Source organism: Cydia fagiglandana, chromosome 18 (assembly GCF_963556715.1).
Source record: "Cydia fagiglandana chromosome 18, ilCydFagi1.1, whole genome shotgun sequence".
NCBI lineage: Eukaryota > Metazoa > Arthropoda > Insecta > Lepidoptera > Tortricidae > Cydia > Cydia fagiglandana.
The window spans coordinates 5012060-5039888 of NC_085949.1; the positions used below are offsets into that span (position 1 = coordinate 5012060).

A 27829-nucleotide genomic window follows, 5' to 3' on the forward strand; every position below is an offset into this window, starting at 1 on the left:
TATTATAAAATACTTTATTTACCTTACTTATGTTCTGACAGTTATGGTCAAGAAATATACATGGAGGGTAGTTGTGTTATTGAACAGCAGTTCTAACTTATTATTTCGATATAAGTACGTATTAGCTTAGCAAAAGTGAACCATCTCGTAAAAATGTAAGTGTGATCTTTGTTTTTATACTACGTATCTCACACGGCCATACTGACAGGTGCTTCGTTCTCGAAGTACCTTATTTCTATATTTATTTTTATTTATTTATTATATTAAACTTAGTATATGCAATTACTATTTTTTATTAGTCAGATACTATATCACATATCACATTAATCAAGTGAGAGCTCGAAGGCTCGGCAGCAATTATCCTACTTACAATCACCATACTACTGTTTCACTTATCACATCAAGTGAGCCTCAGTAGCATGTATCACCCTAGGTTGGCTACTGGTCCACTTATAACATCAAGTGGGGCACACAGGCTCTGCAGCAGGTCCCTATATTGCTACTTTTTCACTTACATCAAGCGAGAGCTCGCAGGCTCGGCAGCAATTATCCTACTTACAATCACCATGCTACGGGCACTTATCACATCAAGTCAGCCTCGGTAGCATGTATCGCCCTGAATTGGCTACTGGTCCACCTATAACATCAAGTGGGGCACACAGGCTCTGCAGCAGGTCCCTATATTGCTACTTTTTCACTTACATCAAGCGAGAGCTCGCAGGCTCGGCAGCAATTATCCTACTTACAATCACCATGCTACGGGCACTTATCACATCAAGTCAGCCTCGGTAGCATGTATCGCCCTGAGTTGGCTACTGGTCCACCTATAACATCAAGTGGGGCACACAGGCTCTGCAGCAGGTCCCTATATTGCTACTTTTTCACTTACATCAAGCGAGAGCTCGCAGGCTCGGCAGCAATTATTAATCGGTTATTATTTTGTCAAATAAGCTTTTTAACTACACTGGAATGATGTACACTGGAAGTTCTCAATCGATCGATAATCAACTCATGTCTCATTCACATAAGTAAACTTTATAAACTTTATTTTTTTTTTTTTTTTTATACATAAATTACCTTAAGTATATAAAACTTCTTAATCCTAATAATTTTATAAATTAACCTGAATCGTTTAACAGAAATAAACATTTTTCATTTTTTTTTCGTTCTTTTTTTTTTTTCATTCCATTAGAACTTCCTACGTTGGGCACTCCCATGAATTATATAAACCTAATGTAACAGGCTTTTAAACTCCGTTCGGCCATCCCACAAAACAACTATTTTAAAAGTCAGTGATCAGTATTATCTATAATGTATTCAATATGTATAGATCTATCTTTTATTTAGCTGAAGCTTCGGTGGCAAAATAAAAATGTGGTTACAAATAATAGGCAACGTATTTCTTTTTATGAAATGGTATTTTGGAGCTTCCATCGTAACTGTCCTTAAACCGCAGGAGATAACGCGATATTCTTCTAGTTGAATCTTAACTTATCGTACAAAGGCGGATTCATCTTACAAAAGTTGTTCTCTAGGATGGGTCTAGGATGTTTTGGGCTTCTGGGTAGGACACAATTAATTCGAAGACATATTATTTATATCAGTCATGCTTCATTATGGCAATAGGTTAGGTATAAATAAAAATAAAAATTGATGTTTGCTAAATACTATAGAATCAGGATTATACGATTCGTTTTATTCCTGAACAGCTCACTCATAGCAACAAGTGGCACCAAAAGGTTAATTCACCTATCTACCTTCCACTTGGCTTTATCAGTATTCCGGTGGTCTTATGTTTTCTTGTATGTACCAAAATTAAAACAAACATTAAAATGAACCAGAAGATCATAGGTACAAAATTGCCATTGTTATAGGCATTTTATTACCGCAGCATATTTAATTACCGCCAGACCAGGTAAATGCTGGTACATATACCCAAGGGCTTATGCGAGTTTACTACGAGAACTGGTAAAGTATATAACAGTTTAAAATATCGTATATACACGGTGTTCACAAGGAATGCGAAAGACCTTAACCACGCATTTCTGAGGTCAAAAGAGAGAAAATAATGTAATATGTGTATATAACAATATCGCCCAAAAAAAAATTTTTTTTTTTAATGTACTTGTACATAAAAAGTATATGTTATTGGTAAACATGTCACTTAAAATACATTTTTACAAATTTGTTTTTTTTTTCGTAAATCATAGTTGTTGCAAAATGTTACTTGTTACTTTTTGACATCTATCGATAAGGATATTTAGACTACGTCCCATAGTAGTAACATCGTCATCAAAAAGAAAACTAGTTTTTTTTTTTAAATTTTTTTTTTGTATTTGTATTAAATGAACTCTGAAACTAGGCGAATTTCAAAAAGGTTTAAAGGACTTTGTCTCTAAATATAATCAGGAATACGCTGCTAAAACTATTCGGCCCCCTCATGTTACACCGTGTATATATTTTTTATATTCCTTACAGGTAGGGTTGCCAACCGTACTATATTATATCGTATTGTACTATATTTTGGCTCTTTGTACTATATACTTTTGGAAAAATATATAGTACGCTAAAATACTATATTTCCGATTAAAAGTATATTACACTCATGTTTAGTATTTTATCTAAAAGTACTATTTTTTTTGAAATGTACTATATTTTTGATGCCTTATTCTGGAAAATACTATATTCCACCAAAAAAAAGTTGGCAACCCAGTTACAGGTCACCTAGATGAATCGTCCTAAAGGAATACGTTTACTTTGTACACATTTATTGTACTCTATGTTGTATATTTACCCCTTTTTTTTTTGTAAAGTATTTTTATTACTAAGAGAATATGTGCTTTTTATTTACTGACTAATTTGCATGTGCAAAAATCTTTCAACTTCACGGTTTCAAAACATAATTTACTAACACGGGACTTGAATTACCTCTGATTACCACAAGAACAATACTGACTAGTCTACTATTTTGTATGACGTAATTGTCTAAGGTTGTCACTGAGATATCCTTTTTTTTTATAGTCATTTAATATCCATCAATCAGTAAATTTATCAAATTGGAAGCATACTTTCAAAAACGCTTTTATGCCAAACGCGTATTACTATCTGTACACAGAACTCGCAATAAGCACTGTAGGTGCAAAATTGTAAATAGCCGTTATTACTATTTATGAAAGTATCACGACTACCACCGACTGTTTTAATATCGATAAGCTTACGAGGGGCTTGTAACTGAAAACCAAAAGCGTGTTGACTTTATCCTTTACAGTTTTAAAACGACCTGACAGTTTAATATTGTTTACTGTTTTATACTTATTGAAATAGTTCCTTGATAAGATCCTGATCGGTGAGATAGAATCTTTAAGATATGTGCCTTCGATATCAGACTATTGAACCTAAGTAACTGGTGTTATATAAATATTTATTCGTATCAATCGTAACAAAAATAAGAAATAATGTGACTAATAAAATTCAAAGGACGTATAAGGGTATTTCCACTTATCTGTATACCGTTAACGGCCGGTTAGGAAAAGTCACAAATCTGACGACAAATATCATAACCGCGACAATTAAATTAAGTATCAAATTCGTAACTAAACCGACAGCTGAACGTGACTTGATAAACGTACCTAACTTAAGACACGCGGTAAGTTGTTACAATTAAAATGCCCATTGTTATTAACCGCCTAAAATTTCCAACGTAGTCTTTAATGCAGACCTCAAAATCTTATAATGAGATTCGAGTTGTAGCTAACTGATCACGATTAAAATATTTATCCAGGCCATAAATAACGTTATTCCAACGTTTGGAAACTTATTCAAACCAAACTGCTTTTCTAAAATCCAATTTCACAAATAGCTTCTTTTTTTTTATTATTATTCGATTCAGTCATTAACTAAGTCGTCATTTAGAATAGTATAGATTAGAAAATATTTATTTATGCGTCATTATGGTTACATAACAGGTTATGAAAAGGACAGACGTTTACGTTTATCTAACTCTGTAACTATTCGATGTGATTCGATATCTAAACATACCTATACAGTCCTATTTTTAAGTGTAACCAAATTTTAACATACCAGAAACAACATCATTCATCAGTCATCCTTCCAGACAGGCGCCACTCCGCAGCGTCTCACAGGTGCGGCAGTTTCTGTTTCGCGAAGTACTTTTGAGCTGCTTGCTGCGGTTCTCCATAAAAAGCATCATGCTTAGTATACCAAATATCTTGTTTCACCTGGGGTTTTCACTGAAAGTGAAACACCAGTGTCCTTGTGTCCAGGATAGCGCGGCTTACAGTGTCTGTTTGGAGTTGGATGGCGTCCCGCTGTTGACTAGCATAAGCAGTCCTTATACTCGTACTGCTCCTGAAACATTAGTTTTGTAGGCATAGAATGTGTGTAATATCATCCCACTTCTGATGTCAGATTTACTTTAATATTATCGTTGATAAAATAGGAAATAAGGATGTAAGGCAGTATTTAATTAAGACTAGTTAATTATTGCTCAAAGTAATGTATTTATTATAGCGACAACTACAAGGTTTAGAATATGAAAAATGGTAGACATTATTTAAGTAATATATTTATATAAGCAGATTGTAAGTAAAAGTATATTGTAGATTTACGGAACAATTAATCGGCTTTATTATCACATCATTCACAAAAATATTATTTTATGCGTAATAAATATTGGTGGCTTAATAGTTAGTACTGGCTACCTTAACGTACACACTTGGCATAGTTTAAAATAGTAATAAAGATCGAGCAATAAGCCACATGATGTATTACACCGTAATCAGTTGGAATATACGTTACATAGTAACTATTAAAAACTCATCAAAGGGTTATATTCACATTAAAGATTGTAACGTACATACCATCAGACTATAACACAAAGAAAACATACAGAAATTTATAACAAGTCATAAAATCACAATTAAATAAGATTGACACTTAACTTCGTTCGTCGTCGTAGCTCTCCAACTGAGAAGTGACCCACAACTGTCAGACACCCGCTTATATTCGATTAGACTTCACCCCTTCTACCACTTCTTGGTGGGAATAACAAGTAAGATGTTTCCTGCACATCCGGTTATTATAATAATTCAATTCAACAAATGTATTTGCTGCATTTAGTTTAATTTATTATAGAATAATTAACGCAAACTAATACAAATTTAATATCATGGCTTATTATTATAAAATACTTTATTTACCTTACTTATGTTCTGACAGTTATGGTCAAGAAATATACATGGAGGGTAGTTGTGTTATTGAACAGCAGTTCTAACTTATTATTTCGATATAAGTACGTATTAGCTTAGCAAAAGTGAACCATCTCGTAAAAATGTAAGTGTGATCTTTGTTTTTATACTACGTATCTCACACCTGTGTCACTCAGGTGACCTAGAAAAGACGGGAAGAGAGTACCAGGCGGAGTATATTATTATACCATGGTGTAGGTTAAAGTCAGTTCGTTCAGTGACAGATCCAGGCGGTTTGGTATTTGGTTGGTTAACCAATAAATGTTATAACTACCCGAAAATGTACAAACTGTTTGTTAACTTTTATTTAAATACCTAAAGATAGGCGTGGGCAAAGTGGGCCGCACTTAAGGTCGCGAGGCCCTTGCGAACGCCAACACTCTTTAGGCACTTGTCCCACCGCCGACGATGAGCGATAAGCGAGTAGAACGATAAACTAGAAACGAGTGGGCGAGCGGCGAGAAGCGAGTGTTAGCTCCAATAGTTTTGTCGCTCGGCTATAGGCGAGTGCGACGGGCTATTACTCGCGTCACTCGCTCGGGCGGTGCAGCGTGGCCGAACACGCAGACTGATTGGTCTCGCAGCTTGTGTTCTAACTACGAAGCGAGCATCGCCGAGCGAGTACCGTTGAGCTAGTTTTATATTATCGCGGCGACAAACTAGTAGAGCGAGTGTTCTCGCCGGCAGTGTGTGAACAGCCAGGGATGAACTATTAATATATGTGTCTCTTCTACTAACACAGGATCCTAATCTTTTGTTAGTTTCTTGGGCGAGAAAATCGCCGATAGTTAATCGCTTACTCGCTCTTGGTGGGACAAGTGCCTTATTATCTTGGGAATAGGGGAAGTCCGGGTATAGTGAACACCTTAAGCTTTGACTTGACATAACAGAAAAATTTAACAAGGAAGAAATGAAAGAAGTGTCAATAGTAGGTATTATTATTATTATATGGGTAATCAAATATACTGTTACTGTCTGTCCTTCGGGGCCCCCCGAAAATGGGGACCCAGCGCACGGGCCCCGTGTGCCGTATACTCGGAGTAATTAACAATTGGTTGGTTATATCCTCTAAGGCCGTATACTACCTATTATATTATACTTATTTACTCTTTGGTACTGTTGTCAGCTTGTCACTATTTGTCAACAGCAAGGCCCCTACCTTTATTGTTCTATTTGACGGCGCAGCAACTAGTATCATTTCTCTCTCCTCGCTCTTTTAAAATGCCATTTGTCAAAAAAGGACAACTATACTGTTGACAAGATGGACTTCAAATCCAAGTGGCCCCTTTTTAGGCGACCCGGGTTGTGCATGTGTGCGTAAAAACGTATATGTGTGCTCTTTTAGGGATGTGAAAAGTCGATTTTAATCATGTTATATATCGATAAACGCTACACAGCGGGACGAAATAGCGATTAATTGAAGCTTCAATACCTTCGTTAAACATAAACATAATTGAAATGCTAATGGATAATAAATATATTATAATGTAATAAAATAATTCAATTATTGCGGACCACCTATTTTAATAGGTATTTATGTATTTTAATTAAATATCTGAACTTTCCCTTGGTTCTCTCCTGGGGCGTGACTACAAAATTGTGATCTGATAACCACAATAAAGAAAAAAAGCGTTTTTGTTCATTTTAGGTATAGTTAAACCTTTGAAGTAAAATTAAAATTGCAAGAAATGTCGGTAGTTTATCGATATGACTTTATCGACATGGCTACAGCAAAGTGGGTCGCTTTGTTAATCGTACACTAAACAAAAAGTGGTCCCACTGACAGCTCGCTTGGAAGGCATCTGTATATATTCTTATATCTATGGTCAACAGTGTCAATCAAAGTTGTCATTTTTGGCGATATTGTATTTTTAATATCTTAGTAATTTTACAACATGAATAAAAACAGGATTGTGAGCGTGGCAGAGGGCCCATGGGGCAGAGGGACTATTTATTCAGATGAACCGGTAGAAGAAGAAGATAACACCCAGATAGTCGAAGTATACCTACCGAACTTGTTATTAACTTTCAATCTTAATTGGAGCATTCCATGAAATTGTCTAGCGCTTGTCCCATACAAACACGAATTTTCCGAAAATTTGCATGTATAAGAGTTTCCTCCACAGCTCCTTCTATGACAAATGTCAAAGGCCACCAGATCCTTTTCTATGACAAACGGTCAAAAATATGCACAGAAAATAATCACCAAATGCCCAAAAAAAAGTCGCAACAACAAAGGAAATAAAATGCGTTTGTACGAGACAGCCCGTCAAGCCCGTGGAATACTCCAATTACTTAGGATAAGACCGAGGTGAGTTGTGACAGAGGAGAGTTGTGACATTGTCGATTTTTTGGGATCTAATAATAACTGTTAGTGAGCTCGCAACAGTGTGCGTTTGTTAGCTCGCAACTTAAACTAACAAACGCGCGCTATTGCGACCTAGTTTTTAGTTAATAGATTCCAAAAAATCGACAATGTCACAACTCTCCTCTGTCACAACTCACCTCGGTCTCCCCTACGTTGCGCTACCTCGATTGTTAATCGGTAATATGACTTTGAATTTATTGCTGATAGAATATTTTTTCCGGAAAACAAAACGTATCACCCCTACAATTGTAAACAGGGTTTGTAATTAATTTTACAATATTTCATAAAATCTAGATTATACTACGACTAGACTCGTAATTCTGGCTCAAGGCTACTCATCATCGCTTTCGAGTCTATATTACAGGGCTATAACCGCGAAAATCGAAGTTCGCAAATTGCGGGCATTTTTCTCTGTCACTCTAATTACGCCTTCATTGGAGTAAAAGAGAAAGATCCCCGCAATTTACGAATTTCGATTTTCGCGGTAGCCCCTGCAGAGACTATACCTATACAAAGTCTCAGGTAAGCGACGTTTTTCATGGCTGTGTAAGCCAATAGAATAGTGGCGTGTCGTGAACAAAACTAGCCGTGTGCGAAGTCGCACCTGCGAGGCCCTTTCTTTCACTGAGGCCGAACGGGCATCGCGCGAGGCCGCCCTTGTGTCGCGAGACCATGGGTCGCCCACGCCTAGTTACGCCACTGTGTCAATACGGGAGCGGCAAACATTACCACATGCCTGGCAGATGTACCTAGTGTGCCTGTGGCGAAGAGCGAGTTGCGAGTGTCCCAAGCATCATCGTTTATCTCCATATCTATCGTTTGCCCCCATTCGCACGACAGCTTTTTCAATGCGCGTTAAAAAAGCGCTTGAATCTATCCGCACTCTAAATTCAATTTAACGACCAAGGCTTAAAGTCGAAAATCCAACAACGATTAATAAAAAGCACCACCGCCATCGTGTGAATAAATGCACAAGTATCCATTTGTGCCATTCGAACGCTTTTTTAACGCGCGTTGAAAAAGCTGTCGTGCGAATGGGGGCTTTATCCATCTCTATCACTCGTAATCACGGATCGTTCTAGGCGTCTGCAATATATATGTTGGTTTCATTTTTAGGAACAGGAACCAGAGAGGCCGATAACATTTATCATGCAAAAGAAACATTCATCAGAGACATCGCAGGAGACAGTCGTTTCGAGTTACAAGTTTGAAAATACCTCAATTAAGAGCTCTATGACCAGTCCTGACGATATTTATCGGTAACTAAGCCCAAAATACCAGCTGAATTGTCATTATTATCGATTTCCAGCCTATTTACCCTTTACTAGTCAGAATACATTTGTTGATGTCGATCTTCGATCCCGACTTCGCGCCGTGTGGAGTGGGCTTAAAGGCCCCTGTACATAATCTACATATCGGGCCAGCGTGGGCCAGTCTAATTGACGCATTTATGCGTTAGAGGGAGCAAGTGATATTGCTATCTCATTCTACCGCATGGCTGCGTCCCTTGGAATGGCCTGCGTTGGGCCTATATCTACAGGGGCCTTTAGATCCACACTTGTGATCGGACCCGAACAAGAGTCGTTTTCCCTTTCACGAAATACCAGAGAGCTTTCCGCGAAACGCGTTCGACGTGTTGACTCCCTGTCACACTTACGTACAACAAGTGCGACAGAGAGGCAACACGTCGAACGTGGTTCGCGGTAGGCCCTCAGAACATTTAACATATTTGCCATGTAAAAATACTTTTGGCCCGACATCGGGTCCGATCGCAAATGTGAATCTAATGGCTCCTCTACACGATGGCCCAACGCCGGTCACTCCAAGGGACGCATTTATGCGTTAGAGGGAGCAAGTGATATTGCTATCTCATTCTACCGCATGGCTGCGTCCCTTGGAGTGGCCGGCGCTGGCCCATCGTGTAGAGGAGCCATAATAGGCCCTTTACTTATCGGGTTTGAGCCATTGCTACTCGCCCACAAGTTATGAAAGTGCGCGTGTCATGCGTACGTACGTACGTTAGATACGTAATTTAGACAAAAAACAATTATTACAATTTCAGATTACCCAATTTTGAGGCGTCGTTGTTTGCTACTACCTTCGAGGACACCATCACAGAGTTGAGAATATTAGGTACGCCGTGCGAATAACGCCACAATATGAACATTTGTCAAATGAACCATACTTTTTACTTACGCATAGATATATTTTCACCACACCAGCTCGGAAAGGCTCACTTTGCACTTCAAAAACTGATAGCAAAGTAGCATTTTATTCACATGTGGGGCAATCAAATGCATATTTTGAGTTGTTTTCCTTACGTTTGCTGGTAGAATTGACTTTTAAATGATGATTTTGGATGATAAATATTTAATAACATTGTTTTGGATTTGATTTGGTTTGATTTTGTTTAATACATATTTTACATTTAATGTTTGCTTTGGGTTGGTGTGGTGTAAAATTTTGTGTTTCACGCGGGGGCGAATTTTGTTTAACCCTCGTGCTTTGAAACCCTCGCAACGCTCAAGTTTCCATTTTGGAATCTTTCGCTTGCTCGGCTATCAATATTAGCACGAGCGGTTAAACAACAACTTTTCCCCCTTGTAAAACAAATAACTATAGGAGGATTCATAGGAGGATTACATGCTTTTACATGGCTACTGCTTGCACTTTTACATTGCATGATATTATACTCGTATAGTCACCTGCAATAATAAATGTTACACAAAGAAGGCCACAAAAATATCTGACACGATCTTAATTGTAGAGCCATAAAAGCGTGTCACATATTGTTGCGGCCTTCGAAGAGTACCTAACTAACATATTATTGTAGATGACTGTGTACTACCTGTAGTATATCTATGTAGTTGTAGCTAGCTGCATGCGGCTGACTGTATTGCTTACTTTACCCAAAGCACAGAATAAATAATAGTACTAGGTACAGAAGGACAGATATGGGCGCTAGGTGGCGACAGCGCCACGCTCGGCTTATGGCTAGCCACCAAAATTGGTGTGGAACGGATGTACCTACATTTAGCTACCTGAAGCAAAGCGACGAAATCGCGGAGTGAGCCACGCCTGCCCAAAGGAACTGCGACACAAACATGGTCGAATTAAAATTTAGTTTTCTTCGCTAAACATTATTGTAGGTACAGTCAGCAGCAGAAGTTGCTAAGCGGGCCAGGTGTTGAAAATGATCTTGCCGCGACTTTATTGTTAAGAGAATAACAATAAAGCGCGACTTCACGCTCTTAGCGCGGTAATGCGGCAAGCGTTTTGGGCACCTTTGCGCCAGGGATGACGCGGGGTGGGATATTTGACTGACGGGTGACTGTTTTGTTTTTGACTTGTGTGTGTCTTTTTTTTTATGTTATGTAATTTGTAGTTTGTAATTATGTGTTGTTATTTATAGGTTTTGTAGTTTTGTATTTGATTTCTTCACGTGACAGAAATGCGCATGCTACGCTGGTCAGCGGGCGTAACACTTCTAGACAAAGTCCGAAACATACACATCCGAGGCAGTTACAAAGTCGCTCCCATCATTGACAAGGTCAAGGAACGTCGCTTGCGATGGTATGGCCATATACTTCGCCGCCCTACAGACCACATGGTAAACGTAGCGTTAAGCCTACCCACCACGACGCGTCGCCGCGGAAGACCCCCCGCCACCTGGCTGACGACGGTCCAGAGAGATCTGAAGGAGACCGAGATGGACGCAGCAACAGCGCAGGATAGAGAAAAATGGAAAAGACAGACAAGGAGAGCTGACCCCAGATGATGGGAAAAAAGCTTAGCAGAAGAAGAAGTAGTTTTGTAATTTGGGTGTAGTGTAGTAGTTAAGTTGTATATTACCATTGTGAGTACGCTGTGATAGAGATTTGTAATTTATTTTATAATGTAGATATTAAGAATTTGACAATATGTTAATTAATAATATACTTAAAACTCTTATATCTTAGAAATATGTATTGGAAATATGTATTAAGAAGTTTTAATAAGAGAATTAGAGCGTGTCCAGGTAATTTTGAACACTTCGCCCGCCTAGTAATTTCTGCTGCGGACTGTACAACTAGGTATATACTTACAGTACTTAGGTACTCAGTCTATCAATGTCTTCGACACTCTTCTTCTTCTTTCCATCCTGTTACCCCCTGCTGGGGTGTAGGGCTCGAATCTTTTTCTTCCATTGACTCCGGTCCTGGGCAGCTTGGTTAGCCTCCTCCCACCCCATCCCCAATACACCCAGCTCTTGCTCCACAGAACGGCGCCAAGTCGATTTACTGAGGTGAGGTCTTCGACACTGCCGGACTAAAGTATCCATATATCGTTTACAGTCGAGTGCAACACGGAGATGCGCATAAGCAAGGTTCAGTCGGACATGGGGTTACTGCTGTCGATAAAGTTCGGTGTGAAGCAGCCCTTGTTCAAAGATGTGCTGGACGGCATCGACCCTAAACACTTGGGCTGTAACGAGTACAAGCTGAACAAGCTGGATGCAGACAGGTAAAATATACAGGGTGGAAAGATAAGTCGGGCCCTGGAGGGAAACTACCTTAAATCCTTAAGCTGGCTCATTTTACTTAAAGGAAACATTCCTTTATTTTTAAAAAGAAACAAAACTGCATTCAAAGATTTTATCTTTTTTTCTTCAATTTCGCTTGTCTAAAAAAATCTTGAGTACTAAATATTAGATTTTATGGATATTTTGTACGAAAGACGAGTGTAAGACCTAACCCATATAACCATTCCAGTCGCAGAATCATCAAAGTGGTAACTAAATGTCAGATGTGTCGTAACAGAGTCCACACAATGTGTCTAGAATTGTTTCGAAACAAAGTGTCGTCGCCGTGTGTACACTTTTCCGTAACAAGGTGTCGACACATTTGTGTGCACTTTGCGTGCGGTTTGCGACTAAATCTGACAGAAAATTTGTGACAGCAAATGTCAATATAAAATACCTCTTGAAAACCAAGGTTTGTCAAACTACTATTAGTGTCTCGTGTGCTCGTAAGTAATTCTAGTAAGTCATCATGGGCGATGCAAATGAAAACCATATTTAAACACCCAACACCCGTCAACCTTTTACAGAAAAGTTTTTAAAGAAATGCAATAAGCTACTTAGGTCAGCCAACGAATCCTCCAAAACGTTGTAGAGGGAAATGCTCGGAACACAATTTTTGACTCTGTAACTTGGTTTGGACAAGTTAGGAGGTAAACATATCAAAAGTCCCCGGCCGTAGCCCTTGAGTGGGGGGAAGAGAGGGGGCTTTGAAGGTCCCATTTTCCGGTTTTTCGATTATATCTCGGAAACTATGCATCTTAGCGACATGGCCACTTATACAAAATGAAAGACAATTTAATTTGTTACAAGTTTATTCAGTCAATTTTTTCGATATGTTGAATAGTTTTTGAGATATCCCCTCTTGAAAGTTTATTTAGGGCTCTCAATATTATCTTGATATATCTACATCAGTGAAGGTGCTAGGCCGTGTATGGTATCGTTTTCGTATAAATCTGGGTTGCTGAATCCATTTAAGGGATCACATTGACACCATTCCACAAAATTAAAAAAAATCTTTTTAGGGTTCCGTACCTCAAAAGCAAAAAACGGAATCCTTATAGGATCACTCGTGCGTCTGTATGTCTGTCCGTCTGAATACACAAAATAGTTCTTTACCTATAGATGACAGGAAAACCTATTAGAAATGTGCAGTCAAGCGCGCGTCGGACTTAATGTACGGAACCCTTAATACGCGAGTCCGACTCGCACTTGGCCGGTTTTTTTTAAACTCCTCTTGACGCTTAACTGCTGAACCGATTTCGTTGAAATTTGGTATAGAAATAGTTTGCGTCCCGGAATAGGACATAGGATAGATCTTATAACCAAGCAACCTTTTGAAGGTGTGAAAAGTGGCGTGGAAATTTGTACGGGAAATCAATAACCGCTGAACCGATTTATATTAAATTTGGGATGGTCTACATCTTTGATTTAGTTAAAAATGATAAAAAAAAACATGACTTCTAACCTAAACTTAAACAGTATTAACTTCAAGAAGTCAATTCTGAATTCCCCCCTCCACCTCATTTCACACCTTTAAAGGATGATTTTTGAGATAACTTATTATGTCCTGTCTCGGGACTCAAAATATATGTGTACTAAATTTAAATTAAAACTGTTCAGCAGTTTAAGCGTGAAGAGGAGTTTAAAAGAAAGTAAGTTTATATGTTTTTACTTTGGAATGGTGTCAATGTGATACCATAACTAAATTTGGTACTGCGCATTTATACGAAAACGATACCAAACATGGCCTCGTAGCTTTACTGTTGTAGAAGTCAAAATAAAATTGAGAGCCCTAAATTCTTATTACTTGACCAAACTTGTGTAGAAGGAAAAGGAAAAATAAAAGTCTTCGGCAGGAATATAAACACAAATATAATATTTTTTTTGCGTTACTATTTCAATCATCAAATATAAACATACCTTGATTATATTATTCTAGTGAGATCCTCATAGATAAACAAAAACATTTACTTAAAAAATTACAAGGTCGAAATGTCACGGAACTTGTGAGAGTAATATGTGAAAAACAAAAACTTTTATGACAAAAAAATCTAGACACAATTTAAGAAGCATCCAATTGCGTCGAGGAATCATCTGTATTTTTGCTTGTTTCATTACCTCCTCGCTTCTTTTTTTGTCCTTTGTATTCTGTAGCAATTTGTTAGATCTGAAAATAAAGATAACTTGCGTCGTCACGGATGTCGATTTATAGGTTTTAGGGAGTGCAGAATTCGAAAACTATGATCATTTTATATTCCAAGATGGCGGCTACGTATTTTGTCATAAAAGTCGTCATGGATATCGTTTTATAGGTTTTAGGGAGTGCAGAATTCGAAAATGATGACCATTTTGGATTCCAAGATGTCTGCCGTGCACTTTGTCATATAAGCCGTCATAGATGTTGATTTATGGGTCTATATTGTTTCCCAAATAGTTTTAAGTCATAATGTATGGTATGTCCGAATTTTCGTTAGTCATAATTGGTTTTTCTCAGAAACGCGTAAACTTTCAGGATTGCCATAAAACAAACCTAACCTAACCTATCTATAGAATAGCCATAGGAAAAGCCTGAAAAGTTAACGGTTTCAGTTTTATGACTAACGATAATATGACAAACAATACATTATGACTTAAAACTAGTAGTAGTAGTAAAATACTTTATTGTACAAAAAGAAACATAAAACATGAAAGAACACACATCATTAGTACAAAGGCGAACTTATCCCTTTCAGGGATCTCTTCCAGTTAACCCTTGAGTAGTTGAGGGAAAATTGGAGAACGGTAGACATAAAAGCTGTGCTAAACGGCATAAAGATAAAATATTTAATATCCTACAAGATAGGTAAACCTATATCCTACTATAATTATGTACCTATATACAAAGTATGGGATATGAAATATAACAAATATGTAAACAACTATATATATTTAAAATATATAATACATATAATACATTGTATATGATATAATACATATATACTAAAACTACCTAACCGCATACATCTTTTAGATTTCAAGTTCCGTCAGAAAGCCATAACTTTTTTAAATTCGCCTTTAGCGATGCGACCGATTGACACTTACGAAGAGAAGACGGTAAGGAATTCCATAATTTGACAGAGTACACAGTAAAAGACTTGTCATAGGATCGGTGTTTGTGTGGCGGGATAGCCAGAGAGAGATCTGCACTGGAACGGAGCCGGTGCCCGCTGCCGTCTGCTAAAAATTTAAACCTCTCCGAGAGATAAGGGGGAGAAGAGGGAGAGAAAAGGACGTTAAATAGAAGGGAAAGTACATGAATGTCTCTACGACGCCGAATGGGCAGCCATTTGAGTTGGGAGCGGAAAGATGAAATGTGATCAAATTTGCGTAAGCCAAAAATGTATCTGATGCAAACATTTTGCAAACGTTCAAGCTTGTCAAGTAGTTCCTCCGTGAGATCCAGAACAGCAATGTCCGCATAATCAAGAAGGGGAATTAGCAGAGAACGTGCAAGCATGACTTTCGTGTGGACAGGGAGGAAACTCTGCAGCCGACGAAGCGAGTGCAGGGAAGCAAAAAGCCTCCTACTGGTTTCAGTCACGTGGGATGACCAAGAAAGAGTCTGAAACTAACTAAAACTTTATGGGAAACAAAGGGACCCCGTTGATTTATAGGTGTTAGGAAGAGCAGATTTCGAAAATGATGACCATGACCAACAAAACGACATCCATATCGACTTTTAACATAGTGCATGGCCGCCATCTTGGATTCCAAAATAGTTATTATTCTCGAAATCTGCGCTCCCTAAAACCTATAAAACGACAGCCATGACGACTTTTATGACATACTGCATGGCCGCCATTTTGGATTCCAAAATGGTCATCATTTTCGAAATCAGGGCCCCCTAAAACCTATAAAACGACACCCATGACAACTTTTATGACATAGTGCATGGCCGCCATTTTGGATTCCAAAATGGTCATCATTTTCGAAATCAGGGCCCCCTAAAACCTATAAAACGACACCCATGACAACTTTTATGACATAGTGCATGGCCGCCATTTTGGATTCCAAAATGGCCATCATTTTCGAAATCTGCGTCCCCTAAAACCTATAAAACGACATCCATGACGACTTTTATGACATAGTGCATGGCCGCCATCTTGGAATCCAAAATGGTCATCGTTTTCGAAATCTGCGCCCCCTAAAACCTATAAAACGACACCCATGACGACTTATATGACATAGTGCATGGCCACCATTTTGGAATCCAAAATGGTCATCATTTTCTAAATCTGCGCCCCCCAAAACCTATAAAACGACACCCATGACGACTTTTATGGCATAGTGCATGGCCGCCATTTTGGATTCTAAAATGGTCATCATTTTCAAAATTGGATCCCCCCAAAACCTATAAAACGACATCCATGACGACTTTTATGACATAGTGCATGGCCGCCATTTTGGATTCCAAAATGGTCATCATTTTCGAAATCTGCGCCCCCCAAAACCTATAAAACGACACCCATGACGACTTTTATGACATAGTGCATGGCCGCCATTCTGGATTACAAAATGGTCATCATTTTCTAAATCGGGGCCCCCTAAAACCCATAAAACGACATCCATGACGAATTTTATGACATAGTGCATGGCCGCCATTTTGGAATCGAAAATGGTTATCATTTTCGAAATCTGCGCCCCCCAAAACCTATAAAACGACACCCATGACGACTTTTATGACATAGTGCATGGCCGCCATTCTGGATTCCAAAATGGTCATCATTTTCGAAAGCGGGGCCCCCTAAAACCTATAAAACGACATCCATGACGACTTTTATGACATAGTGCATGGCCGCCATCTTGGAATCCAAAATGGTCATCGTTTTCGAAATCTGCGCCCCCCAAAACCTATAAAACGACACCCATGACGACTTTTATGACATAGTGCATGGCCACCATTTCGGAATCCAAAATGGTCATCATTTTCTAAATCTGCGCCCCCCAAAACCTATAAAACGACACCCATGACGACTTTTATGACATAGTGCATGGCCGCCATTTTGGATTTCAAAATGGTCATCATTTTCTAAATCGGGGCCCCCTAAAACCTATAAAACGACATCCATGACGACTTTTATGACATAGTGCATGGCCGCCATCTTGGAATCCAAAATGGTCATCATTTTTGAAATCTGCGCCTCCTAAAACCTATAAAACGACACCCATGACGACTTTTATGGCATAGTGCATGGCCGCCATTTTGGACTCCAAAATGGTCATCATTTTCAAAATTGGGGCCCCCTAAAACGTATAAAACGACATCCATGACGACTTTTATGACACAGTGCATGGCGGCCATTTTGGATTCCTAAATGGTCATCATTTTCGAAATCGGCACTCCCTAAAAGCTATAAATCGACACCCATCTCGACTTTTATGACAAAGTGTTTGGCTACCATCTGCATGCAAGACATTTCTATTATTTTTACGTACATAAATGGCCCCCTGTCAACTTCCAACCGAGATTTAATCGATAATTTATTCGATTAATGTTCAGATTAATTCAATTTCAATCTATGTTAGATCGACTAAACTAATCGTGATTAAAATTTGAGGATTAACTTTTTTTATTCCATTAATTAGTCGAATAAACAGTTAATCTATTAAGTCCCATCTCTGACCACGGCATTTTTACACTTTGAGAATATCTGAAAACAAATGAACACAAGGAGCCATTTTGCAAATCCAATAACTTTGTTATTACTTTTGACAGCGCGTGTCATGTGTCTACACAGAGTCGACACAAAGTCGAAACATTTGCGACTACTTTGTGACTGCAATATTTCTCAGCCTTAGACCATATTTATACATCATAATTAACAAGTTTCGTAGTATGTAAAGCGTTATTTCTGTTATTTAAGTATAGTATACGCATCGAAGTACTAAAAATGCATCAAATAATATATTTATGAACACAGGCACTGAGAAGTAAACAATTTCATTTCCGGCTAAACTAAAACAATTTGGTGGCGCGTTGATTATATTACACTTAGTTTATCAAATCACTCGAGCAGTTTAATTCCCCATAATAATTTAAGTCCTATTGTAATATAAATGCAAACAATATATAATTACGTCTTGTAATCCGTTTTAGAGATGGCGTATTAATGTCACTTATTTTTATTTAACTATTTTTCCATCTGACAGTTTCCATTTGACAGGAACAAAATGAACGAATGAACGAATGATTTTGGCATAAAGTAGTCGCAAACTAGTAACAATGTGTGCACACGGCGACCACACTTTATGTCACTTTGTGTCATGTGTCGACCCTTCCCCATTTCTGGTAACTGTGTCGACACGGCGACGACTCTGCGACTGGAATTGTGACCGAAACAGACGGTGTCGACACAAGATGTGTCTACACCGCGTCGTAACGGCGACTGGAAATGGTTGTATGGGAATGTTTCTTGGAGAAATGTTATCATTAACATTAACCGTATCGAATAGTACAATAAAATTGCGAGTTTTTATTTTTTGGAATTTTTAGTCGATTCGGGTCCCGGGCGAGGCAAGCGAGTTTTAGAAAATCTTTGAATGCAGTTTTGTTTCTTTTTAAAAATAAAGGAATGTCTCCTTTAAGTAAAATGAGCCAGGTTAAGGATTTAAGGTAGTTTCCCTCCAGGGCCCGACTTATCTTTCCACACTGTATATAATAAAACCGGGCAAGTGCGAGTCGGACTCGCGCACGAAGGGTTCCGTACCATAAGAAAAAAAAAAAAACAAAAAAAAGCAAAAAAAAAAACGGTCACCCATCCAAGTACTGACCACTCCCGACGTTGCTTAACTTTGGTCAAAAATCACGTTTATTGTACGGGAGCCCCATTTAAATCTTTATTTTATTCTGTTTTTAGTATTTGTTGTTATAGCGGCAACAGAAATACATCATCTGTGAAAATTTCAACTGTCTAGCTATCACGGTTCGTGAGATACAGCCTGGTGACAGACGGACGGACGGACGGACGGACGGACGGACAGCGAAGTCTTAGTAATAGGGTCTCGTTTTACCCTTTGGGTACGGAACCCTAAAAAGACAGACAGAAGAAAGACAGGTAAAATACATATACAGGGTGAAATTTAAATCACTGGCCATATTCATTCCCGGCACTAGGTTACACTTAAGGAATCTATTTAGCGAAAAAAAAGAGTACACTTTTTTTTAATTTTCATTTTTCAATTTTTAAATATTTTCCACGAGTCGTGGTCACTCTATTACCACAAATGTAAACAAACCTAATAGTAGGTTTTAACAACAACATCAGCAAAACCCTTATCTGATCTTCACTAAACCTTATAATCGTTGCAATAGGGTCCACCCAGTTAGTGTTGGCGATGGTAGGCAGGTTTATCAATTTCGAGGGTAGTCTAAACTAAACCATTCCGCGCTAGCGGTAAACATAACGGTAAGCATAAATGATTAGTCACTCGTCACTCGCCAACCTTAAAATAATAATCGCGCGCGTACTAAGGTTAAAAAAAAATGTTTTCGAACCGGGAATATTACGAAGTGGTACGGTGTTATTTATTAAGTGGTGAGTGTTTACGTGGTGCACAAAGATTATACGAAATGGAATCCGTTCCACGCCTTCGCAGACAAGGATTGAATCCAAGAGTAGCATCTCGTGGGACTTTCGTTAATTGCGTCGATTTTTAATCAAATGTACGTAAGTTGATTCAATTTTTTAAATACGCCTGAATTCAAAGATTCCTGACCTAGTTTTTACTCATTGTTTTTAAGCCACGGACGTTTTGTTAATAATCATTAGTCAGAAATAACATTTTAGATTAAAAATGGGTTGCCTTTGCATTTTGACGGTTCTAAGCCCGTTAATATGAAAGGAAAAATTAGCAACTTATGTAGGTAATCTCGCTGCAATAGGGTTCATAATTGACGCTTGACGCGATTGCAAACAGCGGGAGGGGCGGGGTGTCAATGACCTTAACTGATAAGAGAGAAGGGGGGGATGTGGGTAGTTGTCGGTTCACCATAACGTACGAGGTTTTTAGGACAACTTGATGATGAGTTATTTCGAAAAAAATGTACTGAGCGGTATTAAAAGAAAAAACACGTGTTTAATATTTTTTCGAGTTCTTTCGGTTGTTTCAATTTGGCCAGTGAATTAAATTTCACCCTGTATAAATATATATATACAGGGTGATTCATGAGACGTGAGCAGGACTAATCCTGCACACTCAGTAACTGGTAATTGATCGATCACCGTCGTATTTAGGTGAAACAACCACACTTTTTCCTATTTTTCAACTTTTTGGTGAGGGCAAATTTAATTCTCTACAATCATGGTCACCCTACAAGACCTAATTAATAAACATAAAACCTCTTTTACGAAGAAAATAAAATGTCAAACCTGAGTGAGATACGAGTTTTCAAAAGTAACCAGACCGTGATGACAGTGATGACATTCAATTTGACACAGAATATCGGTAGTTTAGTATTCTAATGTTAGGGTGACCATCCATGTCGTAAATAAATTAATAACTTTTTTTCAACACGACTAGAAAATTAACGTTAACCTCACTAATACTGATAGGAAACAGTTGCTTATAATTTACGAAATGCGCAGTGTTAGTCCTGCTCACGTCTCCTGAATCACCCTGTATATAATAGGTATAATATACAGTTTGCCCTGTACTTATATATAGATGTGTTATTTGTATTGATGTGTTGTCTGAATAAATGATTTCTATTCTATTCTATATATGTACATTTACAGTAAAATAGCTTTTCGTGCGATGTCAAAAGTTTAAAGGGCCATATGTACTGTAAAACGTTGTACGATACACGTGCGAACAGGTAATTGGCAACGCGTGTTGATTTAAAACACTCCCTTCGGTCGTGTTTTAATTTATCGCCACTCGTTTCAAATTTCCTCTTTTCCGCATTTGTCTCGTAAATAACTATTTTGGTACAAATGAACCTCTTATTATATTAAATCTCAATAACCAACATCTGCAACTTTAGTCGTTTAAGGCGTGTCTAGACGAGTCAATTTTTCGCCAATCTGATTAAATTGTCCGATTTTATCAGGCCGTGCGGACACAAACGCCAGTTTGGCTCGCCGAATTCAACCGCCGATTATGACCGATATTACCGATAAAATGAGGTGCGGATGCAAGAATACCAATTTGTGACGCGAGTAGTTATTTTCGTTTTGGGGCATTTTTTCAATTTAGAACGCTCTAATGTTACCATAAAACAAAAATTCAAAAAAGGAGTGTACAGGTTTTTAAAAAGTCCGTAACACCAGAGGTGAGAGGAGTTGCAGGCGTCCATAGACTACGGTGACTGCTTACCATCAGGCGGGCCGTATGATGCTGTTTTGCCACCGATGTGGTATAAAAAGAATTGGTGATTAAGTAATTGGAAATTGTCGCCAATTTCATTTCTGATCAAATCGGTCGATTTAGTCGCCCCGTCTGGACTCCATTCTATTCACATCACCCAAGAAAGCAGTCTTTATTAGCTGTACTTTTACTATTTGAGGCAATAATGATAAGTAGGTATTTTCGGATATCTTGCCACTGACGCTGTTTCTCCCCTAGGAAGTATCTGGCGGACGTACTAGAGACCTCGTATACGGACTTAGCGCTGAACAGGAGCTACAGAGCCCTCGCCGAGCATGTCAAGAAGATCGTGGACCGGGACAGCTACCGCGTAGAACTTCAGGAGGCTGAGGCTAGGCATAGAATGTACGTTTATTTATAATATATAGGGTCATTGCGCTAGTTGTTGGTCGGCTCTAGTTTACGTCCACTTGATGAAATTTGAATATGACCTTCATTGCTGCACAAATTTGCACTTATTGGAATCCTTAATATCTGAACAATTTATCTACCTACATAAAATATATTTCGCCAGTAACAAATTATAGTTAAATTAGTATTTATTTGCTAATCCGTCATGTGGACGGAAACTAACACCGCGGACGGTAAACTGACCATCGTAAGATCGGGCAGATCGTGAAATTCCTAGGCATACCGTGATACGTGAAAATCTTTGTCTTGTTCCTTGAGTCGACGGAGCCCCGCACGCGGGGTTTTTTATTTCTGGACAGTTTACCCTTCGGACATCTGAAGCAACCTAACGAACCTATCCTAGGTACCTATCAATTAGTTTAATGTGACTACCGTCAAAATACACAGGAACATAACGGTCATAAGGAATGTTATGAATGTGAAGGTTGCGGAAGAGGTATGTCAGGATCGTAGCAAGTGGAAATCCGTGGTCTCTGCCTACCCCTCCGGGAAATAGGCGTGATTATATGTATGTACATAACGATCTGCCTGATCTTACCATCGGCCGCCGACATATACATACATACCTATTGCTGCTGTAATCCGCTTTCGTTACCTATACTTATCATTTACTTGAAGTAGGCGCAAGGTGTGTTTTTCTCCCATACTTCTTTGTTCAACCATCACGTCATCATTCCCCGTTGGCGTATATATCTTATGGACTGGACTTACGGTCACTAAAAATGGTGCTAGTTCAGTGGAGTCACTAACGAATTCCAGCCAATTGTTCAGTCTAACGCAACTAGTTGTGATGCGAAATCATCATCAAACGGTCACTAAAAATGGTGCTAGTTCAGTGGTGTGACGAATTCCAGCCAATTGTTCAGTCTAACGCAACTAGTTGTGATGCGAAATCATCATCAAACGGTCACTAAAAATGGTGCTAGTTCAGTGGTGTCACTCACGAATTCCAGCCAATTGTTCAGTCTAAATTAAGCAACTAGTTGTGATGCGAAATCATCATCAACCAATCGCGCCCGTGATGCGAACTCATCAACCAATCACGGTGTAGCGGTCCAACCAATCACACCGCTGTACTGGCCCCTGTCAGGCCTCATTTTACTGCCCGTACCTAAGGCAAGTCCAGATATTTATGTCATTATCATTTCCTCACTACTTAGTCCACATAGTCCATAGACCTTTTCTTTAACTTTCAGACTTTATTGAGAACCTATTTACTAATATTTACCCAAACATAATAATGATGATGAAAAGCGATGCTTGTTAAATGCAATAAGAAATAGGCGAGGCATAATGGTAGGACACCTTATACGGCATGACAACTTTTTCCTAAACATCCTGGAAGGCAGGATTGAAAAGACAAGAGAAGAAACCTAGGATCACTTCTTATCTCAGCCAAATAAAAAATAATGCGTCGTATGAGGAAATTAAAAGACTGGCACAAGAAAGAAATAATTGGCGATTAGGTACTCCACCGACACGAGCAAAGCTCTTATGATGATGATGATGATGATAATAATGATATTATGTTTTGTGTAGACTGCGACGAGAAATAAATAGACAACTGCGACAGCAACGGAACCACAACAAGTCCGTCACTTACGACACCGACGCTGTAATTGACGATCTGCACACACAAGTGGAGGTAACGCATAATAGACCAGCGGTGGAACAAAAATGGGTTTTGATAACATTAAAGTTTTTTCTTTTTTGATATGTTATTGTAAGCATGTTAAATAACATTCATGTAAAAAGTTAGAAAATTTTAGGTGGAGCGTTAGGCCATATTTAAATATTTCAATTTTTACTAAATAACTATGTAAATATAAAATTAAAGTTACAAAAAACTTTAACATATTCAATAACACTTTAATTTATTCACAATATTCGGTTTTTAGAAATCTGGAACAGCTGCTTTCTGGTGAACGTAAAAACACGAATTATTATGCAAATACAGAATTAGAGTAGCTGATATTGCAAAATTACGATATTATCTATCAACTTAGTATACATGTAAAAAGTTAGAAATGTAGACAATGTGCTTGTCTAGATATTGATTTCTGGCTAAGCAGTATAGCCAATATTGAATTAAAGTTTGTAGAGTTAATATTACACGGTCATAATAAAGATCTTACTTCTCACACAAAAGATTAGAAATATAAAATCACGGCGACACTAAATACTGATACGTAAGTATGCATTCCGAGCTTATATTAAGTTACATTTCAAACGCGCGGCGTTTTCGCGCGCCGCGCTGTGCGCCGTGGCAGGAGGCAGCGATCGACGGTCGCGGGCTAGCGGTTAGCAAATTCAATAGACAGGTGTCATTTCAATATAATTTTGCGTAATTTGGCGCTTTTAGGTTATAAATGACTAGCGACATATATTTTTTAAGAGCGATCATCTCCGATAATATTTACTTTATCATAAAATCAATTTCAAACTAACGTTATTCAATATTTATCATTTTAACGTCAATATTACCAACCAACTGATCCAATTTACCTACGGAAACAACTCAAAATTTGCATCAAATTAAATGCCACTTTTCTTATCCGTTTCGAACAATCAAGAGGGCCTTTACGAGCTGATGTGGTGAAAATTTTATTTACCCTTCGTCCCTTGAAACATTCACTACGCTCAAGGTTCAACTTTACGAACCACTCCCTACGCTCGTGGTTTAATTTTAGAATGTTTGAATTTGTGAATGTACTTCCTGCCTCGCACAGCCAAACTGTGGAATGAACTGTCCGATACGACTTTCAAACCTTCAAAGACCCCCATCTTAAAGGTCGGCAACGCGCTTGCAACCCTTCTGGTGTTGCGGGTGTCCATGGCCGGCGGTAATCGCTAACCACCAGGTGATCCGTATGCTCGTTTGCCTCCTATTTAATAAAAAAAATGTGTCGCTTGTTTGGGTATCAATATTAGCACGAGCGGTTAATCAATAACTTTTCCCCTTGTAAAACAAATAAATAAAGTAGGTGAGGTGCAGGCATATGAGGCCCGGCGGGTAACAAGGCCCAGCATTCAAAAATAGCAGTTGCTTCCTATTATTCCCAATTATTCTGAATTTGTACTTGTTGCTAAGAAGGCCCACTGTCAGTGCAGGTAAAAAGGCCCAGTCCCGGGCCTTATTGAACGTATGAGATGAAATATTAGATTAAAATATATTAAGATAATTTTGAATATTTTTAATCTCTTATTAATAAGGTCGATTTGAAGAAACTTCTATGAAATCATGACTTATAAATAACACTTGCACTGCGTGGGCTGTCAAAATTGCTGCAGACTTTTCTTGGTCTAACTCTAATAATTTTTCACTTGCTTTATTGACCTAAAGACATTTTAGAGAATCAAAAAGTCTAATAACATTGAGGCACTTATACTTTTTAAAGGCAGTAACTATTTACAAGTGACTTTTTTTACCCGACTACGGCAACGCAAAAGGAGGGTTATGATTTTGACCAGTATGTATGTGGGTATGTATGTATGTTCATTTGTTCCCTCAGAACTCCTAAAGTACGCATTATAATTTGACAAACGATATGTCATTCGAATCGTCTTAAGTGTCCGCTGGTTATAGGCTATATGACGTCACAAAAAAGGAACACGGCGCCCTCTAGAGATCATAAAGGCACGAACCAAAAAAATAAAAATAAGTAATGATGGCGTGTTGTATATCATTTGAAAGAGCTCAATTAGCATAATTCAAATATATACATATTGTTAGCTTTTGCACCCGGCTTTGCTTACATGAACCCGATAAAACATTAATTTATCGGGTAGGTAATTCGAACTACGAATCTAAAAGCGCTCTGAATTCTATCCGCGTATTACCCGATTAAGACGATACAAGAAGGTTTTTGCAAAACAAATTTGTTTGGCCTCTATATACATGGTGTTTTTTAATGATCTGCAATATTTTATAAAGTGAATAGGTATAGAAGTCCAGATCAGCCAAAATTTAGGAAACAGCCCTACATTCCCTACAAGAGACGTACGAGGCACGCTGTACGTACGAGGCTCGCTGTACGCGGCAAAGCGGCGCCCTCATACTAAAAGGGTCGGGCACAGCCCGACGAACGAGGCTCGCTGTACGCGTTCCAAAGCCGGGCGCCGAAGGCGCCCTCATACTAAGAGTCGGGCTACGCCCGTCGAACGGGTTCCAAAGCCGGGTGCTGAAGGCGCCCTCATACTCAAAGAGTCGGGCGCAGCCCGACGTACGAGGTAGCTGTACGCGTTCCAAAGCCGGGCGCCGAAGGCGCCCTCATGCTAAAAGAGTCGGGCGCAGCCCGACGTACGAGGCTCGCTGTACGCGTTCCAAAGCCGGGCGCCTTCGGCGCCCTCACACTAAAAGAGTCGGGCGTAACCCGACGTGCGCGTTCCAAAGCCGGGCGCCGAAGGCGCCCTCATACTAAAAGAGTCGGGCGCAGCCCGACGTACGAGGCTCGCTGTACGCGTTCCAAAGCCGGGCGCCTTCGGCGCCCTCATACTAAAAGAGTCGGGCGCAGCCCGACGTACGAGGCTCGCTGTACGCGTTCCAAAGCCGGGCGCCTTCGGCGCCCTCACACTAAAAGAGTCGGGCGTAGCCCGACGTACGCGTTCCAAAGCCGGGCGCCGAAGGCGCCCTCATACTAAAAGAGTCGGGCGCAGCCCGACGTACGAGGCTCGCTGTACGCGTTCCAAAGCCGGGCGCCGAAGGCGCTCTCATACAAAAAGAGTCGGGCGCAGCCCGACGTACGAGGCTCGCTGTACGCGTTCCAAAGCCGGGCGCCGAAGGCGCCCTCATACTAAAAGAGTCGGGTGCAGCCCGACGTACGAGGCTCGCTGTACGCGTTCCAAAGCCGGGCGCCTCCGGCGCCCTCACACTAAATGAGTCGGGCGTAGCCCGACGTACGCGTTCCAAAGCAGGGCGCCTTCGGCGCCCTCATACTAAAAGAGTCGGGCGCAGCCCGACGTACGAGGCTCGCTGTACGCGTTCCAAAGCCGGGTGCCTTCGGCGCCCTCACACTAAAAGAATCGGGCGTAGCCCGACGTACGCGTTCCAAAGCCGGGCGCCGAAGGCGCCCTCATACTAAAAGAGTCGGGCGCAGCCCGACGTTCGAGGCTCGCTGTACGCGTTCCAAAGCCGGGCGCCTTCGGCGCCCTCATACTAAAAGAGTCGGGCGCAACCCGACGTACGAGGCTCGCTGTACGCGTTCCAAAGCCGGGCGCCTTCGGCGCCCTCATACTAAAAGAGTCGGGCGTAGCCCGACGTACGCGTTCCAAAGACGGGAGCCTTCGGCGCCCTCATACCAAAGGAGTCGGGCGTAGCCCGATATATGCGGCTCTCTGCATGCATTTCTGTACTGCGGACGCCCTCGCAAAAGTAATATCAAGTGACTTCAAATAGTTAGTAACGAAATCATGACTCCAAAATTAATTAAATAAAAAATAAGTTCAAAAACTAAAACCCGACTACTGCAAATCGCGCTCTAAAAAGTATGAAACAAGATAGAATTCTTATCTAAAAATTATCGAACAGGGAATATTATAAAAGTTACAATTTTTTCAATAAAAAATACAACGTAATATAATTTACTATTTTTTTTTATATATGTATTTACAGAGATTCAGAGGATAGCCGTGGTCGTATGCCACTTTACCTTAAAGTTTATAATCGTGGCATACGACCACGGCGATCCTCTGAATCTCTGTAAATATATAAAAAAATAGTAAATTATATTACGTTGTATTTTTTTATTTAAAAAATGGTAACTTTTATGATATTCCCTGTTCGATAATTTTTAGATAAGAATTCTATTTTGTTTCATA

At 39.4% G+C, this 27829-nt stretch overlaps 1 protein-coding gene across 1 annotated transcript in view; it reads left to right on the plus strand.

Annotated features, from left to right (window-relative positions):
* The first annotated feature begins 7112 nt into the window (after positions 1–7112).
* The window catches only part of LOC134673247 (dynein regulatory complex protein 9-like), a 29580-nt gene continuing 8863 nt past the window's right edge, over positions 7113–27829 (plus strand). The window contains exons 1-6 of the mRNA XM_063531210.1: positions 7113–7261; positions 8752–8894; positions 9698–9768; positions 11970–12138; positions 21800–21946; positions 23552–23657. Coding sequence (XP_063387280.1) covers positions 7163–7261; positions 8752–8894; positions 9698–9768; positions 11970–12138; positions 21800–21946; positions 23552–23657 — 735 coding nt within the window. The 5' untranslated portion in view covers positions 7113–7162. The remainder of the gene's footprint in view (positions 7262–8751; positions 8895–9697; positions 9769–11969; positions 12139–21799; positions 21947–23551; positions 23658–27829) is intronic.